The sequence below is a fragment of the Stigmatopora nigra genome, chromosome 2, assembly GCF_051989575.1.
Source record: "Stigmatopora nigra isolate UIUO_SnigA chromosome 2, RoL_Snig_1.1, whole genome shotgun sequence".
Taxonomy (NCBI): domain Eukaryota; kingdom Metazoa; phylum Chordata; class Actinopteri; order Syngnathiformes; family Syngnathidae; genus Stigmatopora; species Stigmatopora nigra.
Window position 1 is genome coordinate 4,056,942 of NC_135509.1, and position 19,113 is coordinate 4,076,054.

The 19,113-nt window shown below is 36.7% G+C and overlaps 1 protein-coding gene and 3 long non-coding RNA genes across 8 annotated transcripts; 2 read left to right on the forward strand and 2 right to left on the reverse strand.

The window, feature by feature from the left end:
* The first annotated feature begins 688 nt into the window (after nt 1-688).
* Nucleotides 689-2,871, forward strand: LOC144182265 (uncharacterized). Its single transcript, XR_013324731.1, has 3 exons — nt 689-942; nt 1,122-1,214; nt 2,542-2,871. It is a non-coding gene; the product is annotated as an uncharacterized LOC144182265 (long non-coding RNA).
* A 259-nt stretch (nt 2,872-3,130) lies between these two features.
* LOC144182309 (uncharacterized) lies at nt 3,131-3,837 on the forward strand. Its single transcript, XR_013324737.1, has 3 exons — nt 3,131-3,371; nt 3,448-3,593; nt 3,670-3,837. It is a non-coding gene; the product is annotated as an uncharacterized LOC144182309 (long non-coding RNA).
* A 986-nt stretch (nt 3,838-4,823) lies between these two features.
* Nucleotides 4,824-6,202, reverse strand: LOC144182298 (uncharacterized). The gene is made up of 3 exons (XR_013324736.1): nt 6,164-6,202; nt 5,041-5,118; nt 4,824-4,951 (listed from the first exon to the last, which is right to left on the reverse strand). It is a non-coding gene; the product is annotated as an uncharacterized LOC144182298 (long non-coding RNA).
* Nucleotides 6,203-6,507: 305 nt separating this feature from the next.
* znf395b (zinc finger protein 395b) lies at nt 6,508-18,711 on the reverse strand. Of its 5 annotated transcripts, none has more exons than XR_013325368.1 (12): nt 17,235-17,501; nt 15,184-15,362; nt 13,630-13,805; nt 13,437-13,549; nt 12,366-12,565; nt 11,895-11,995; nt 11,092-11,380; nt 10,860-10,955; nt 10,514-10,620; nt 8,496-9,374; nt 8,123-8,154; nt 6,508-7,372 (listed from the first exon to the last, which is right to left on the reverse strand). XR_013325368.1 is itself a non-coding variant. In XM_077711630.1 (10 exons), the coding sequence occupies exons 2-10, from the start codon at nt 15,304-15,306 to the stop codon at nt 9,263-9,265; spliced, it is 1,317 nt and encodes a 438-aa protein (XP_077567756.1). In that variant the 5' UTR covers nt 15,307-15,362; nt 17,235-17,501; the 3' UTR covers nt 8,444-9,262. The 5 variants fall into 5 exon arrangements, 1 of the variants encoding a protein (XP_077567756.1); XR_013325362.1 differs by lacking the exon at nt 6,508-7,372 and adding an exon at nt 18,519-18,711 and having other exon boundaries at nt 7,854-8,154; nt 17,235-17,412; XR_013325374.1 differs by lacking the exon at nt 6,508-7,372 and having other exon boundaries at nt 7,854-8,154; nt 8,496-8,670; nt 9,187-9,374; nt 17,235-17,502.
* Between the last annotated feature and the right edge of the window lie 402 nt (nt 18,712-19,113).

Genomic DNA, 19,113 nt, shown 5'->3' on the forward strand with positions numbered 1-19,113 from the left:
GATTTTCCCACAATTGTTCAGGTAAAAGTATAAATATTAATGTCTAAGTGTCTAACTGAATAAGTATTCAGTGGTGGATGCAGCATTTTGTCCAAAAAATGACTAAGTGTTTAACCCCATTTCCTTGGATAAAACTATAAGTACTACTGCTTCACTAGTTGGTTGGTGCAAAGATTTTCCAAATATTCAGTTAAAAGAATAAGTTAAAATGCCTAAGTGTTTAAGTCAGTGCTTCTCAATTATTTTCTGTTAGGCCCCCCCTAGCAAGGAGAAAACTATCCCCCCCCCCACTTCCCACCATTACTATAAATAAAATCATTTTATAATGATTATAAAATATATAATGATATAATCATTTTAATCATGTTATAAGTACAACATTTTTCCTTATTAACATTAAAGAAAAGGGAAAAAAGAAAGAAATATAGTCAAACTTACAAAGAATAACTTTATTAAATCTTGTTTTAAGTCTGCAACAGAAAAGATTTTAAGTGCATCAATGCCTGAAATAAAAAATAAATGAGAGCGCCACTGCCAGCTACTGTAGTGGATGCGCAATTACACTTTATACTAGTACGGCCAAATAAAATCCTGTTCCCAGGGTTACACGCGCCCCCCCAGGTATCGCACCACGCCCCCCCCAGGGGGGCGCGCCCCACTATTTGAGAAACACTGACCTATGCCGAAGGCAGTCCGGAATATAACCTTTTACATACACACACACACACTGACTAATGCACGTTATTATGAAAAAAAATCTATTTTGTGTGTGTCTATGTTTAATAGGCGTGGCCGAGGTTAGAGTTCAAATAGGCGACGTCAGACGCCAAGACGGTTTAGGTGCCGGAAGGCTGCACGGGCGTGCATTGCAGAGTTGCTCAGAACTGACGATTTCCCGAAGAAACTCTGACAAACTTCGCACAAGACGCTGCTGCACATGTTGTATGTCGTCGTTTGGGGATTTCGAAGCCCCGGTTCTCATCTTAAGAGTGATCGTTGACGGTAGCATGCTCCGTTAGCGTGATGCAGCCATGACGGCCAAATGTTTGCAAACAAATTGGCTGCATTGCGTTACCGATCGCTCTTTGTTTTAAAACTAATCATTCCTTTGTGTGTTTCAGTCCCTCAACGAGCACCACCGACTACTGGGAAACATCAAGAATGTGGCCGAAACGACCAGAAAGGATCAACTGGTCGACGCCATAACAAAGGGGGTATTTTTTGAATAGTTCCGATTTTCTCCGTTTAATATTTAAACTTCAGCTTTCAGCATTCAAGGATTTGCGCAATTGGCTCGTTTTTCATCATGATGCATTCAAATTTTGAATGAAATCACTAACTAACTTTGCGTTTTTTAACAGCAAAAATCTGTGGATAAGTCACCTACACAAATGCATTAGTGGATGCAAAAGGAATTAACAGTAATCCCTCGATTATCGCGGTTGATGAAAAACCGCAAAGTAGGGTCAACCCAATTGAATTTAATTAAAAAAATGCTATAGTGGCAAGTGGGGTAGCTTTTCACATTTTTCCGATTTAAAAAAAGTAATATGCCATGTAGTGGCACTAGGCACTTAAATAAATAATATAATTTTAGCCCCTTAACTTTCTTTAAGACTTCAGGGTTAAACAGTAATCCCTCAATTATCCCGGTTAATGTAGAAAAGACATGGCTGCTATAAAGGAAAAATTTAAAGTAGGGTCATCCCTATTGAATTTAATTTAAAAAACATACTATAGTGGCAAGTGAAGAGTAGCTTCTGCTTGAGTTTCAATGTGGCTTTTCACATTATTCCGAATTTAAAAAAGTAGTCTGCCATGCAGTGGCACTGAGCACTTAAATAAATTATATCATTTTAGCCCCTTAACTTTCTCAAAGACCTCTAGGCTAAACAGTAATCCCTTAATAATCTTGGTTAATGTAGACCAGACATGGAAAAGGAAAAATTTAAAGTAGGTTTATCCCTATTGAATTAAATTTTTAAAATAAATACTATAGTGGGAAGTAGAGAAGTAGCTTTTGCTTGTGAGTTTCAATGTGGCTTTTCACATTTTTCTGAATTTAAATAATCTGCCATGTAGTGGAACCGCTAATATGTGATAGATTAAAACAATTATGTACTTTTACCCCATTAACTTTCTTAAAGACCTCAGGGCTTGGATCTTTTAACTTATAGTTTTGACAAAATATAAGTGAGGCGTTTATTCAACCATAGTGCAGGGGTCATTTTTTCTTGGTGTAAGAGAAAAAAAGCATTTTAAGAATGAATAGATTTTAAATGATTGACTGAAAAACTCAAGGCCAAAGTAGTTAGCCCCAAATGTTTTATTCTTATTTCAAAATAAAAGATTAACCCAATTCTGGTAAAACCTTCCTTGCAAATGTATTTTTACTTGACCTTTTATTTTTTTTAAAAATGCATAGATTGATTCTGGTGTAACATCCAGCACTGATCTATGCATTTTTTCAAGATAAAAGTTGAGACCTTGCAAATGTTTTTTTTTTTACTTAAGTTTGTATGACCCTTTTTTTGTTTCCAGAATTCCACCCAAGTCAAGATGGACTACACCACTCCCATTTCAGACATTCTTCCTGATTCTGGTAAAATCTCACTTGCAAATGGTTGAGTAAAAAATATATTTGCAAGATCTTGCCTTTTATTTTGAAAAAAATGTGTAGATGAATTCTGGTGTAACATCCAGTGCTGATCTATGCATTTTTTTCAAGATAAAAGGTAAGACCTTGTGAATATATTTTTTACTCAACCATTTGCAAGTGAGGTTTTACCTGAATTGGGAAGATCTTTTATTTTGAAAAATGTCTGAATTGGGAGAATTCCACCCAAGTCAAGTTTGGCTACAGCACCCCCAAGTCAGGTAAAAAATATTTGCAAGGTCTTTCCTTTTATTTTGAAAAATGCATAGATTGGTGTTGGTGTAATAGCCAGCACTGATCTATGCATTTTTTCAAAATAAAAGTTAAGACTTTGTACTAAACTCTATGTATTGACCCCTTGTTTCCAGACAAAACCTTGTGAAGAGTTAAGTTCTTCCCTTTTATTTTGAAAAATGCATAGATTGGTCTAGTGCCAAGCTATGCATTTTTTCAAAATAAAAGACCTTGCAAATGTTTTTATAGTTTCCCAAACATTTGCAAGGTCTTACCTTTTATTTTGAAAAATGCATAGATTGGTGTAATAGCCAGCACTGATCTATGCATTTTTCAAAATAAAAGTTGTCCTAAACTTGATATATTGACCCTCTCTTGTCTTACAGAATGCCACCATTGAACAGATAGGCTCAGGAGCCTTAATTTTTTTTCTCTGCTGGATGGTCAATGTGAACCAGTCTGACATTTTTCAAAATAAAAGGTAAGCCCTTCTCATTGGTTTTTTAACTAACTTTGTGCCTTAACCCCTTTTTCAATTTTCGAATCTTCTCCACCAGGGGGTGGAGAAGATTCGATTTTTTACGATGCTGGACCAACGGCGGGAACCAATCTACAAACTTTTTCAAAATAAAAGCTGGAGCTTTTATTTCCTGTCTTTCCTACTGGTGACAGGAGGAACTACTTCAAGTTTTTCAAAATAAAGGTAAGCCCTTCTCATTGTTTTTTTAACTAACTTTGTGCCTTAACCCCTTTTTCAATTTTCGAATCTTCTCCACCAGAGGGTGGAGAAGATTCGATTTTTTACGATGCTGGACCATCGACGGGAACCAATCTACAAACTTTTTCAAAATAAAAGCTGGAGCTTTTATTTCCTGTTTTGCCTGCTGGTGACTGGAGGAATTACTTCATTTTGCTCAAGTTTTTCAAAATAAAAGCTTTTAAATGTATGCATGTGTTTTGTCTTTAAAAAAAATGCAAGTCATAATCAAAGTTAAAATATTTTATTTACAAGTAAACATTTTAAATTACACACTTAGAAAAATTAAATTAAAAAAACACTTAGAAAAAAAATGAACAAAAAAAAGGAAAATAAACACTTAGAAAAAAAATGAACAAAAAAAAAGGGAAACACTTAGAAAAAAAAATGAACAAAAAATAAGGAAAATAAACACTTAGAAAAAAAATGAACAAAAAAAAGGAAAATAAACACTTAGAAAAAAAAATGAACAAAAAATAAGGAAAATAAACACTTAGAATATTTTTTTTGAAAAATGGGGGAATAAACACTTAGGCAAAAAAATTGAAAAAAAAAAGCAGGGGGAATAAATGCAAAAAATTGAGGGCATCTATGTAGGAAAAAAAGCTGGGGGAATGAACAATAAAAAAAGTTAGAACAAAAAAGCTGGGAAAACAAACTAAATATCCAAAAATCAGGGGAATATATTTTTTTAAAAAGCTGGAGAAATAATATATTTATGATTTAATAGCTGAAGAAATAAACCATATTTTAAAAGAAAGTTTGAGCAGTTAACACTTAGAATATTTTTTTAAAATGCTGGAGAAATAATATATTTAGGATTTATTTATTTTTTTAAAACCAAGGGGAATTTTACTTTTATTTTAATAGCTGAAGGAATAAACCATATTTTAAAAGAAAGTTGGAGCAGTTAACACTTAGAATATTTTTTTAAAAGCTGGAGAATATATTTAGGACTTTTTTTTTTAAAACCAAGGGGAGTAAACACTTGGAAGAAAGAATAAACACTAGTCTTGTACTTGGGAAATTGACTTAAGAAAAATCTACTTAAATGAAGTTTCTAATCTTTAATAATATCCTTGTGGACTTTACCTATAGAAGAGGTCACAACACCAACTTATGTTCAGTGAAACCTCACCATAAAGATCAGATATCACATCATGGAGTTCCACAAGATTATAATATTTAAAGCTTTTATTTAGTTTGGATGAAGACTTGGATACTTTGCAATAAACAAATACGTTAACCTTTGAGAAGCCTGCCAGTCATCTCTGAAGTGCAGATAAGTCACAAGTGACATGGACCTGAGGTGTACAAAGAAGAAAACAAAACTTAATATAGAGAATCAAGATACACCAAAAAGGCTTAATGTTTTCTTTTGAATTAATTTTACCTTGAGCTGGACCAATCTCCTCTCCTTTAACCTCGAGGGCGTGTGTTCTGGGCACTCTGGAAGAGCTGCATCCGGCTGCTAAAAAGAGAGAACTTGATTTAAGCAAACTAGTTGGGAGTTGCAAAACTATTATTGCAAAATGGAGAAATCTTACAACAAACTTAATAATATACAATCAAGATATTGAATGAAAATAAGTTAGTGAGTGCTATGTGCTATTCCTTTCCCTTTTCAGACAAGGCGATTAAATATATACAGTAGCAATAACAGTTAGAAGAAAGTTGACGTAACCATTTCTGTATCAATAATTTTTTAGTGTGAAATCAGAACTACAAATTGGAAATGGGTGTTTAGAACTTGTGGTAAAATCTATCTCTACATACATTAGTAGTGCCACTGGATGTAACTTAGAAGAGAGCATCTACCCATCAAACTAACTATACTAATGTTGATAAATCTGAAAAACACTTAGTAATATACGATCAAGCTAATAAATGAAAATAAGTTAGTGCGCCGTGTTGTGCTTTTCTTTTCCCTTTATCAGACAAGGTGATTAAATATACACAGTAGCAATAACAGTTAGAAGAAAGTAAACGTAACTATTTTTGCATCAATAATGTTTAGAGTGAAATCAGAACAATTAAAGATTGAGGCGTTTAGTACAGATAAGGCGATTAAATATACACAGTAGCGATAACAGTTATAAGAAAGTTCACATAACTATTTTGCATCAATAATGTTAAGTGTGAAATCTGTTTACATACAACACAAGTCGTGCCACTTGATGTCATCTACCCATCAAACTAACTATACTTAAGTTGACATCGCGACTTTATTTGATTAGATTAAAAGTATTTCTACACGACGGAATAATGGACAGAAAACGGACAATACGGTTAAAGCCAAATGAAAAGTGTTGTCGTGTCACTAATGCTAAAATAGCTGTTCAGATGCGGCACACATCTGGAGAGGAAAAGGATCTCAAACTTCAATTGTCGACGGTTTGTTGAAGCTGGCATTAAAGTAACAGATTAACCGGCGTTTTGGGCACAATCGATTCCTAATAAATCTCACGATGGCGTGATAAAACGCAATTATGACCATAAAACGCAAGAAAACTTACCTCGTTCGGATGCAAGTGTCTCGACCGCCGGAAGAGAAATGGCTTCCTGAAAGAATGAGGTACCGCGCATGTGCCAAATTTAACAGCTGGTTCGCTTACGCACAATAGCTGTTCTTTTTTGTTGCAGCCAACAACTACTGCCCTCCTGTGGCGTGGCGTCATTTTGCAATTACCACGCTCATACAGTAAAGTGAGGATTTTGCTGCTCATCTATGGAATTCCCCTATACATCAATAAAAATACCAATAAAAAATACTTACATCTAAAACTCCCTGATAACCAAAGCTTTATCAGGATGATCAAATCAATTTTTCCTATGCAGGAAAGAAAAACAAGTTATCTGGTGGTGGTTTAGATATAATTTATTAAAAAAGAAACCCAACAATAACTCTGTGTTCTTTTTTTTTTTTACATAATGATCAAGGATTTTTATTATCGTAGACTCTTTCATCAGTTTCAGGTTCATTACAGAAAATGTTTATAGTACAGCGTTGTTCAATGTCTCCTCATTGCTTTAATCATAATAATAATAACTTCCTTAGGAGTGCTGGTCACATATCTGTACAATATGATTCTATTTCTTTTCTCTTTAATCTGTACAATTTTGTGAAGTCATTTAAAAAGGCCGTCAGCAATTAAAGAAGCTGCTTCTTCTCTTGCTATTTTTTTTCCTCTTAAATAGTTGCTCAAATAAAATATATTTCCCTCCCCACCCCAAGCTTTTCCCTAGGAAAAGGGATAAGGAACAGTAGGGTATTGGGCAAATATTCTCTACCGAAACCTCTCAAAATGAATGAAGCCCAACACCCTACCGACCTTTTTTCTAAAATTCTTCTTCCCTTTCCCACCCGGGCAATTTGGCACAGCGCACATAAACAAGACTCACGAGATAAAGGACAAGCAAAGCTTTTGGTGAAGCCGATATGATGCATACTAATGAGAGAGAAAAAGTGTCACCTCAAAAAGAAGAAAAGGACCTTGGACATGTCCCCCCTCTTTTTCCTCCTAAATGCAGCACCACAGGAAATCTCGAGTTGGTGTAGTGGGTTGCACACTCGCCTTGGCATGGAGAAAACGTGAGTTCACTTCCCGGTGTCGGCTGTCGATAACCAAGCAAGCGGTCGAGGGTCGGCCGGAGGCCGACCCGACAACTCGACATAAAGTGGCCCCTTCCAACTGTCTTCGGCAGTTTTGGAATATAACCTTTTACTGAAAAGTATGACAAAGTGTTAATTATAAATTAAAAAGTTTTTTTTTTCCTTCTTGTTCCATTTGTCAGACTACTTGGTTCAGTGATCAGCCAAAAAGCGACAGCAGGAATCGAACCCAGGTCTCCTAGACGGGAGTCCTGTAATCTAACCTCTGCACCAACCAAGTGACTACACTTTTCTCTGTAATCATTTCAGTATCTTGAGAAGAAGTCCACAGAAACAACTAAGTAAAAAAGTGTCAAAACCGGGACTCGAACCCAGGTCTCCCTCATGGGAGTCTTGTGACTTAACCTCTACACCACAAATCAGTCACACTTTATCATGTTCATTATTGGAAGGTCTTGACTACAAATATATAAAAAGATCTTTAAAAAAAGAGCCTTATTATACATGGTGATATTTTTTTAAAATGTATCTATATATGCAATAGTGTTACTTTATTATTCTACTGCTATCTTGAGGAAATTAAAAAGCACAACAATTTGCCCAGAACTCTCCCATCTGTGTAATTAAACCCAAATTACATGCTATCTTTTTTTTCCTATTTGAAAATAATTAGGGAAAGTTTCACTATAATGACCTAATAATGTTTTCAGCTATTTAATTCTCTGGCAAAACAATCATTCATCAAAGGAGAGCAAGTACATTAAGCCCGACAAGTAATAATTGGTAAACCTCTACTGTTGTAACTAACTTACTCCTGTTTTTTTTTTAAATGTATTTTTTAGGAAGACACTTTTATACTGACCTTAGTTGGAGCTGGAAATGAATGGCTTGGGCCTGTTAAATGGAAAAAGAGGTTTGAATGAAGACATTTTAATGTATTGTTAAAGAGTTAAAAAGTGGAATTAACAGTGCATGACAGCCAAGGTTATTATTGTCCCCCATTTGTGTTTTAACCTTGCCCCTCCCCCCACATCACATAAATGACATTTGTGAGTAACACTGTAAATTTCAACAATTTTTAACATTAATTCGTTGTTCTAGATAAAAATATGTATAGAAAATTAAGAATAAAATAGTTTGCTATTTCTTTTGTGGACTGTCATTTAAAAAAGAAGACAATGTCTCAAATTGTCAGTGTTTTATTTATTTGCTCCTGTGACAATATACTGCATTACCTTTTTCAGTTCTTTTTTTTTTATTGCTTTCACAAACTCCAGTCGCAGCGATTAAGTCAAACAACCACCAACACTGGTTGTTTTTTCCAACACAGGCAGGAAGAGAAACCATTTGGATGATTGGAACCAAATGTAGCTTATTTCTGTGATTTTTTTTTTATATTCCACCAAAGTGCTATAAACATGGGGAGAGAAAAAAAAAAAAAAACACTTAAGCTTGACGAGACATTACAAAAGGTACAAAATACTCGTATATAGCTCAATGAACACAATATAATAAACATAATAAACCACTGGAAGAGTTTTGTATTAAACAAACAAGCAATCTAAGCAGTCTAGTACTGTACATAATAGAGTAGGAGAGTATCGGAGGCCGAATTCGTCACATGATTGTCAGTCAGCAGTTAGCACCAAAGCAGACTGACAGGTTTACAAACATACACAAACCTTCATTTCCCAAGGGAATAATAACCAAACAGAATTAGAGCAAAATCTGCCTCTTACTGTTGCAAGCTTCGGCACATTACAACTATATTTTTAACTGGTTGCCCTTGAACTCAAACGTCATTCTTATAACGAACTCTCTGGTATGTAGCCATTTGAAACAAATCGTACGTAAAAAAACGAAAAACATACAATGGCGAAAGTAAAAAAATCGTTTTTTCAATGACTGTTATATACACTACATCACCTTTTGTGATAAAATTAGATTTTATCATGCATTCATCCTTCCATCCATCCATCCATCCATTCAACCATTGTGCTGATTAGTCAGGGAAACGCTGGCAGGCTTTTTTCCAGCGGCAGGCTGTGCACCACTGGTCCTTTCGCTCCACTCCATATACCTTGCGACATTTTTTGGCCTCCCCGCGACCTTTCCTGGAAGCGAAATGAGGGTATTCACATATGAACGCTTGAGAAACTGATTTAAAAAAAAATCTAAAAATAAAAACAGAATAAAAAGTAAAGTAAACAGAGCAATGATTTTGTTAATATTAGAATTTGCTCTATTGACTTTCTGCATGGTGAAAAGAGTTTATTGTAGTAAATAGGTTTATGTGTAAATAGGTAGAGTACACAAGTTTAAATAATTATTCTATTTATCCAAAATCAGAGAATGCTATATAAATATCTATGTATATATATGTGTGTGTATATATATGTGTGTATATATGTGTGTGTATATCTATATATATGTATATGTATATATATATATGTATATGTATATATATATATATGTATATATATATATATATATATATATATATATATATATATATATATATATATATATATATATATATATATATATATATATATATATATATATATATATATATATATATATATATATATATATATATATATATATATATATATATATATTTATATATGTATATATATATATATATTTATATATATATATTTATATATATATATATATATATATATATATATATATATTTATATATATATATTTATATATTTATATATATATATATTTATATATATATATTTATATATATATATATATATATATATATATATATATATATATATATATATATATATATATATATATATATATATATATATATATATATATATATATATATATATATATATATATATATATATATATATATATATATATATATATATATATATATATATATATATATATATATATATATATATATATATATATATATATATATATATATATAAAATATTATTATATGTCTGTGTGTGTATAGTTGTAAGCCTTTTGCAGTTTGAACAGCTCGTCTCAAATTTGAGACAAATTGATCCTCCACTCATGAACCTGCAAAGATAACTGCACATATATTGCAGCTACTGAAAAGAAAATGGGTATTGATATTTTTCTATCTGTACGTAAATGTTGTCATTGGACCTGAGATATGTTTTGACTGCCCGTGTTTCAGAACCGTTTAAATCATAATGGCAGATGGGTGATGTCGATGGAGTGGTGGTGGACACTAAGAGTGACTTCTTACCTGAAGGAGCAGTGACTACGCGAGGGTGACACGGTCATCGTCTGCAGCCTATTCTGTTGCAGCCATTGCTCGCCGACACTAACGGACCGACAACGAGGTTTCACCATCTGCGGAGACAGACGACGACAGTGACATTCTTTAATAGATGATGAGGCGAGATCCCAGACTCTGACTGGGGTTTTTACATTTTTAGGGGCAAAGAAACACAATCTAATAATGATTATGGAATGAAAAAGTAGAGTGAAAATGACAATTCTCCCACATTCATTTTCTGGTTATGATTGAAACTTAAATAACATTGAAATGTACTGTTAGAATTTAACACATGATTATAACGAAGACCCACCTGAGTGCTAGTGTGGCCTGAAGCTGCCACGGTGGTGGTCAAAGTGTGGCACCCTGGACTTTTTGGGGCAAGAGGTGCCTGGACGGGGTTGCATGCCTATAAAGAAGACACCAGGTGAGGTTCATTCAAGTCAATGAAATGTGTTGCTAAACATGGTAATGACAAGTTTGTTGTCAGGAGACAAAAACATAAATATACGTAAGATTAAGGTTAGTTAGTCCTCGAAACTGACCTGATAGAGATGCTCCGTGTGGATCTGCCAGAAACAGCTAGGGGCGGATTGGCTGAGTAGACTGGGCCGGCTTGAAACTAGGCCGGAGCTGGAGTTGGACCTTGGCCTGTGACCCGGTGGGATCTGAACAGCCAAACCAGTTGGTGAGTTGCACGAGGCCCAATTGAGAGATGATGCTTGGCCCAGAGCCTGCTGGGCAGGAACTAAGGCAGTGCTGGTGTCCACCGCCTCACAGGAGATTTTAGTGTAGTAAAAGTCCTCTTCTCTCTGTGACTGATCTACTCCGCTGCTGTAGGAAAAACAGGTTCTTTTCTTATTTTAATGATAGTAAAAAAAAACCCATTGTGGCTCAGATTTCATTCAACAAGCAATATATTTATTCATTCATTTTCTGTACTAATTATCCCCCGTGACCAGATGTTTTGTCGAAAGACGTTTGTTCCCCAGACGTTTGGTAGAATGGACGTTTGGTAGAACGGACTCTTGGTAGAACGGGTTCAAATTATAACAGAGTTTACTGTTGAAACCAGCTCTCAAAATTGTAATCATGAGAGAGAGTGAGTTTAATAGTGCCCACAAGGGCCAAGGGGGGTGCTGGAGCCAATCCCAGCCAATTATGGGCACCAGGTGGGGTACACCATGAATTGGTAGCCAGCCAATCGCAGGGCACAAGTAGACTAAAAAAACATTAATTCTAACACTCACATCTAGGGGCAATTTGCAGCAACACACAATATATTTGAACACAAAATGGAAAACACATTTTCATACAAAATATTTAGGTAGTAAAGAGACAAACTCACCCCAGATGCAACACTCGGATGTGTCGTTTCATTCCGACGGAAGATGTGAGTACCTTGCCACAACTAGGCCACAGACACTTGTACAAACCTTTAAAAGAGCTCTATAACAGAAAAAATGAGTACTTTTGAGGAAGGTAAAACATCTATATGTAAACTTGCTTGTAATATGACAAAATGCAGCAAAAAGTCACACAACAGTGAATACTGTTGTCCTCCTGACCTGAAAGGAAGTTTGTCTTTTAATGCTTAAAAGTTCATTCTTTATAATGTTCTCTTGCTAAGTGTTTTAGACGGGAAGCACCTGGCTGTCTTTACACTAGTCATCGCCATATTTACGCACCTACTCATTAAGTCTCTGCTTTTCATCCATTGTCAGTGGGGACATTCTACTCCATGTAAACTAAAGTGCCATGGTGATGAATGATTGGACAGTTGAGAACTGTAAACAGAAGTCGAAAAAAAATAACTTACCTTTGGCTTTTTGCCATTAAACTCCTCCCCCTGCTCCATCTCCATGTTCATCCCTTCATCTGGGCTGCTGTCTATTTCTGGGACAGACGGCGAGGGGGCCGGGCTCACATTGCCATGATCCCAACTCCAGTAACCACTGCTGCCACTGTCGGAGAGTTCGCCGCCACCACATTCCATTTCACCTGATATTGTGGAACCAGCTAAAAGAAGAAAATATGATTTAATATTTTCTCTCATCTCATTTTTTTCCTCATATATATATATGTATGTATATGTATATATATTAACATGTAGTTTTGGTAACTACTCAGTCTTATATGCTGTGAAACATTACATCTAGATAAAATGAAATTGGCATAACTAACCTGTAAAAAGATGTCTAACCTAGAAAATATGTTATACTTAAAAAACAACAACATATATATGTGTATATATATACATATATATGTGTATGTATATATGTGTGTATATTTATATATATATATTTTTTTTAAGTATAAAATTTGTTCTAGGAAATAATAGATTAGAACTTCTTTACAGGTTAGAGTTAGGCCAATTTCATTTTATCTAGATGTAATGTTTCACAGCATATAAAACTGAGTACTTACCAAAACTCCATGTTAAATTTAGACTGTCCTTGTGGACGTGGTTTATTTGTATTTTCAGTTCTGCCCATCCTACAGAGAACAGCAGGTGTCCCATATGAGAGCCAAGGTTGTGATGTGCTCTTTTTGATCCACCAGACTTAACCATCATATTTCTCTCCCTCACTTTGTATCCCACTCTGTTCCCAGTTGATTTCTTTATTTATCTATAGTTTTTAATCAACATTTGGCCATCTATTTTTACTTTACCTTAAATGAGATGATAATTTATCAAAGGGTTGGAACGAATTAATTTGTTTTTAGTTCATTTCTGTGGGAAACGTTCATTTTAGTTACGAATAAATCTACATACGAGTTCAGTACTGGAACAAATGAAGCTCGTATCGCGAGGTACCACTGTATTACAATATCGAAGTCTCTAACTGTAAAAACCATGTGATACACACACAACCACAAGCACACAAACCTGTTCCAGTTTCTGTCAGCTGGGGACTTTGGACCACCGGGTTACAGGAAAGGCTGGTAAGCACCATAGCAGCCATGATCTCATCCATCTCCACTGACTCTGGGCTTCGGAAACTAGAGACGATAGATCTTAAATTGCAGCCAGACTCTTATACCCACTCTCACTAATTCTTAGAGTGCAACATTTCTCTCACCTGTATGGAGGTTCTCGAGCTGATACCATGCATGGGTCCATTGCGGGGGCTCGAGTTTGTAGGGTTCCGGGTATGGTGCACCAGCTTTGCTCCAGCTCACTCGGCAGGTAGAGCATCGTGCTTTTGTGAGCTTTTCTATCCACAAATGGTTCTTGGACGTGGTTCTGTGTGTATATCTTCATAAGGGGGATCAAAGGTGAAATTCCAAATGAGCCATTGTTTCAATGTTGATTCACTTCAAACACTAGGCTTACAAGCTGGCAGTGAAACAAATCATTAAACTCTTGTATATGGGCAAGCCGTACACTGGCTATTTCGGTTAAGCTGCTTACATAAACCTCAGAACATGAGTTTTGCTATGGTTGCGCGAATAAAGCTGTTGGGAAAATATTTCCTGTCCATCTGTGGTGTCCTGCATGTAGACAATATGGCTTACGATGGAGGCCGTATGAAAAGGTAGAGCATGCCAACATCTGACCATGCAGGAACTGAGGATGATCCCACTTGTGTGGGATCATTTATGTCAAGAAAAAAAAATCTAATTAAGAAAAAAAGAAACTACCGTATTTTCACGACTATAAGGCGCACCGCATTATAAGGCGCACCCTCAATGAATGACATTTTTTCCATATATATAAGGCCCACTGTATTATAAGGCGCATTGTCTATTTTTTTAGCAAATTTAAGACTTTTAAGTGCGCCGTATAGTCGTAAAAATACGGTAATTGCTATTGACTTCCAGGTATGAAGCACTCACTACACAGTCACCTCTAGAGCCAGCCATTGTTGATGTTTTGGATGTTTTTAATATAAAATCTTGCAGTGGGGGATGAGCTATATGATGGAAGATTTTGTAAACTAAGATGGCATCTGCATATTTAACAGTATTGTTTCAGTTCAGGTGTTTGTGTTTTTTTTTAAATCCGACAGTGATGTTTTTTCGTTTTTGGTTTTCTGTTTTTTCCATATATAAGGCGCACTGGATTATAAGGCGCACTGTCTATTTTAGAGAAAATTTAAGACTTTTAAGTGCGCCTTATAGTCGTGAAAATACAGTATATTATTTTCTATTGGACAAAAACACAACGTTAATATAAGACCTACACTCATGATCAAATGTTTTAAGATTCCGGTCCAGTTGAAGGGTGAAAATTCAAAAAACGTATTACTGCTGGTGTACTAGGAATGAATGAGTTTTTCCAAAGACCTTGTGACTTTTTTTAAAGCTTGCAAATCGAGTGTCACATTAATCTTGTGGTGTTATTGGATACTTTTAGGGACTTTAAAACTGCCTCTAAAGCAGATGCTCATATCTACACATCCAGAATATAAATGAATGCGGTTTATCCAAACATAACACCGACAAATTTAATTAAAATTTTCAGAAAGGCTTGTTCAAAGACATTTGAAAAATAGTCGGATGATAATTGCTTGAATTTTCTTGTTTAATTTCACACTTGACTTAACTTTTGAATATTTTTTCTATTATGTGCGCTCTTTAACATTCATAATCTTGAAGAAAAATGGCTAAATGATCTCCATCTGTCTTCTCACCATAGTGTGCTGCTGCATGTCAGGTCTGTTGTTGGCAATCGTGTTGGGGGTGCATGCCTGCAGTCCTGCTGCTGTTCCGCCTGGCTTGGATTCTACCCTCTCCTTGGATCCCATAGCTGCCATGGTGTTGTTGCTGTGTGATGTTGCCACTCAGCAGGTAAGTACACTATCAAACCTTCCTGAGGGTGACACGCCAACAGAAAACATAAGATGTGAAGCAAAAAAAAAAAAAGAAGAAACAATACATTTTAAGAGTAATTATTATTTGTAGAAAGCTTTAAACTCTTGTGAATTTCACATTTACGAGTATTTATGTCAAGCAAGGTCTGGTGTAGTGGTTCTCTGACTTCAGTGCAGGCAAGCATGGAATCGATTCCCACTCGGTGGTGGAATGATTGTGAGTGTGAATGGTTGTCTGTCTTTAAGTGTGAGTATTATGTGATGTTAAATATTTTCCTGAAAAAAATCAAAGCCATAAGAAAAATAAACACAATAAAGAATTTTTTTTAAACTGCCATCCCAAAAGCGCAAGTTATACTACAGTGCAATATTATTATTCCTCTTCATCCTGTGATTTATAGTCCGAAGAATACAATAGGTCTGCTGTTGATCAATCATTGCATGGTTCTCTTTCTACGTTGGTCAGAACAATGTGGGTGCTGAAACAATGAGTGAACATCAATATCAAAAGAACAGAATGTACACTACAAGGTATGATGTGTATAATTATTAAGCAAAGTGATGCAGAGCAACTGCTCATTCTCTGCACGTTAACCACTGTACTCATATTTTTTTTCTTTTTATGTCTTAGCGTGGGCAGCCTGGCGGCTTGCATGGTCTGCATGTCGGCCTCACAGTGGGGATCCTGGGTTCAAATCCAGGTCATGTCCATCTGTGTGTAGTTTGCATGTTCGCTGCATGGGTTTCCTCCGGGTACTCCGGTTTCCTCCCACATTCCAAAAACATGCATGGTAGGCTGATTGGACACTCTAAATTGCATGTGAGTGTGAATGATTGTTTGTCCCCTTGTGCCGTGCGATTGGCTGGCCACCAATTCAGGGTGTCCCCCGCCTCTGGCCCAAAGTCGGATGGGATATGCTCCAGCAGCATAAGAACCCCCCCCCCCCCCCCCATCCTGCACCACCTCTGACCCTAGTGAGGATAAAGCGGTTCAGAAATTGAAAAAAGAATGAATAACACTGCGGTCTATAAGCATCGTTGAACCTTCTATTTGAAAGTCGAATTTCCCACCGCCACTTTTGTCCGTGAACGTAGCACTCACCCGAGTCTGCCAAAGCGATCCGCCAATCAGAATTGAGAATACGTAGTAAACAAGTGCTGTAAACGCAGGCGGGTGGCTTCACCGATTGGCTGGCCGCTCATTTCTAGGCACACACCCCCTTTCTGACAACGTGTTCGGACACGAGTTTCGCCGGGAGGCGCTGTGCTTGGACGGTGCAATAATGTCGAAAATAACCATGTTTTCACGCTAATATCCCCAGTAAAATGGACGCAATACAACAAATCACTTTTTCAATGAATTGCACATCAATGAAAATGGCCAAGAAAACGAGTACGCGTCAATATTTTGGATGGGAACCGATGGACAAAAAAATAACCTCATCAGCCAAAGCCGCGCTGGAGGCTCGTCAAATACGACTAAAATTCTAAATACACGAAAATATGAGTTCTAAACAGAATGCTTAAAACATTCTGATCATGCAACATGCATGTTTGTTTACGATCTGCTCACATTCGACACAGTGACGTACACATTTTGATATTAATGTTGAAATATAACTTTGATTACATGCTGCGGTTGTTTACTTTGCATGTTTTCGTCAATCTTCACCAAATCAATGTTTTGATAGCACATCGGTAAAGCAAAAGTTGCTCAAAATGACGGGATTCCAACCGACATTTATGATATTGGAGGACCCCCTCCCCCCTCCCCTTCCACTCCAAGCACACCGCTTAAGGAAAACAACATTTGCATGCCCCATGTTCAACCAATGTTATGCGCAGGGATAAACAAACAATCTTGTACTTACTCAGTCGATATAGATGGTCGATCCGACCCTTTCGTGGCTTTAGTGGGGTCGTCGCCTGGCCTGTCCCGCCTCTCGCCGGCCGACAGAGTGCCGGGGGAAGGAAGGGAAGAAGGGGGTTGGTCTGTGTGGTACGTGCGCCTACGTGTGTCTGTTTGCTGGAGCAATGCCGGGCTGACAGCTGGCCTCGAAGCCATCATAGCAACATAAGAGGTGAGGCGGTGAGGATTTAGCCTTTAGAATCCTCTTGTATTTGGAACTTAGCAAATCAAATCTTATATTAGTATTTTTTAATAGCAGAAGTAGTAGTCATTTAAAAAATAATCACAACATACTGTTTACTTGTGTTGTGTATTTATTTATGTCTAAAATGTATTTTCCTGTGTATGTATTTTCACCCTTTTGCTACTGTGACAGTGAAATTTCCAGAATACGGGATGAATAAAGTTATTAAATCTAATTTTATTTCATAATTTTCATGGGAAAGTAAGGTACAAGTGGCCTGGTGGCTTGTCGGACTCATAGCTCTGGGGTCCTGGGTTCAAATCCAGGTCAAGTCCATCTGTGTGGAGTTTGCATGTTCCCCCCGGGCATGTGTGGGTTTCCTCTGGGTATTCCGGTGTCATCCCACATTCCAAAAACATGCATGGTAGGCTGATTGGACTCTCTAAACTGCTCCTAGGTATGGGTGTGAGTGTGCATAGTTGTCCATCTCCTTGTGCCCTGCAATGCCTGGTGACTATTTGCAGCCTGCTACCCTTTTTTTTCCATTGGGGAGATTTCCATCATTCAATCATTCGTAGGGGTGCTGGAGACTATCCCTGCAAACTATGTGCACCAGGCGGTGGCCAGCAAATCACAGGGGAAGAAGGAGATGAAAAACCATTCACACTCATACCGAGGAGCATTTTTGAGTGTCCAACCGGCCTACCATGCATAATTGGGTAATGTGTGAGTAAATCGGAGTACCCGGAGAAAACACCTGCAAGCCCGGGGAGAACATGCAAACTCCACACAGAAAGCTCCGGACCAGGGATTGAACCCTCGATCTCAGAACAGTGAAGCCATCCTGCGAATCACTTGCTCACCGGACCACTAGTCATCACATATTTTCTTTATTTATGAATTTAATTTTAAATATGTATTATTATAAAAAATATAAGTTGGCAGTGATGCTAATAATCATTTGTTTTGAAATCTCACATTGCAAAAATATTCAGCGAAATAGGGTTGGCTTAACAAAAACTAGGCAGCTTGGCTGCTGAGTGGTTAGCGTGTCGGACTCACAGATCTGGGGTCCTGGGTTCAAATCCGGGTTGGTCCACCTGTGTTGAGTTCCCATGTGATTGTCAGACGAAGTCAGGAGTCATTAGAAGTCAGCTGGGATAGGCTCTGGCACTCTCCGTGACCCTAGTGAGGATAAAGCAGTTCAGAAAAGAGGATGAGAGATATATTTTGCATACTGCTAATGGGTTGGAAGTAAACTGCAGCCTTTCTAAGGCAAGTCAGGTTGTTCAACATCCAATTAATGAGCACTCATAGTCATGAATGAAGTGTCAGATATTGTGATGAACATTATTTGGCCTAAAATCAATTAAAACATATATGTTTATCTTGAGCAGTTTGAACAGTTGTATAAATCTATGCCTTGAGCCACTGTATGAAATTTGAGCATTTTTTTTCAATGTGCATTGGATATTTTGCTTGCCCTTTTATTCGCCCCATATTACATGATGAGATGGAGATCAAGTAAAACAGGCCATAGTGTGTTTGTGTGTTGGAAAGAGACATAGAGAGATAGAGAAAGAGAGAGAGAGCAGATTAGTGTCGACTGTCTGCACTGTCCCCGCCAGACATGCAGTCAGCAGGGATTTTCTGGTCT

Bases quoted from the DNA above. Each gene is read 5' to 3' on its own strand.
- znf395b (XM_077711630.1), bottom strand. From the start codon at position 15,306: ATGGCAGCTATGGGATCCAAGGAGAGGGTAGAATCCAAGCCAGGCGGA. The intron at 11,996-12,365 runs GTAAGTTATTTT...TTTCTGTTATAG, and splicing joins TTAATGGCAAAAAGCCAAAG to AGCTCTTTTAAAGGTTTGTA. The intron at 10,621-10,859 runs GTGGGTCTTCGT...CTGTCTCCGCAG, and splicing joins CAGGCCACACTAGCACTCAG to ATGGTGAAACCTCGTTGTCG.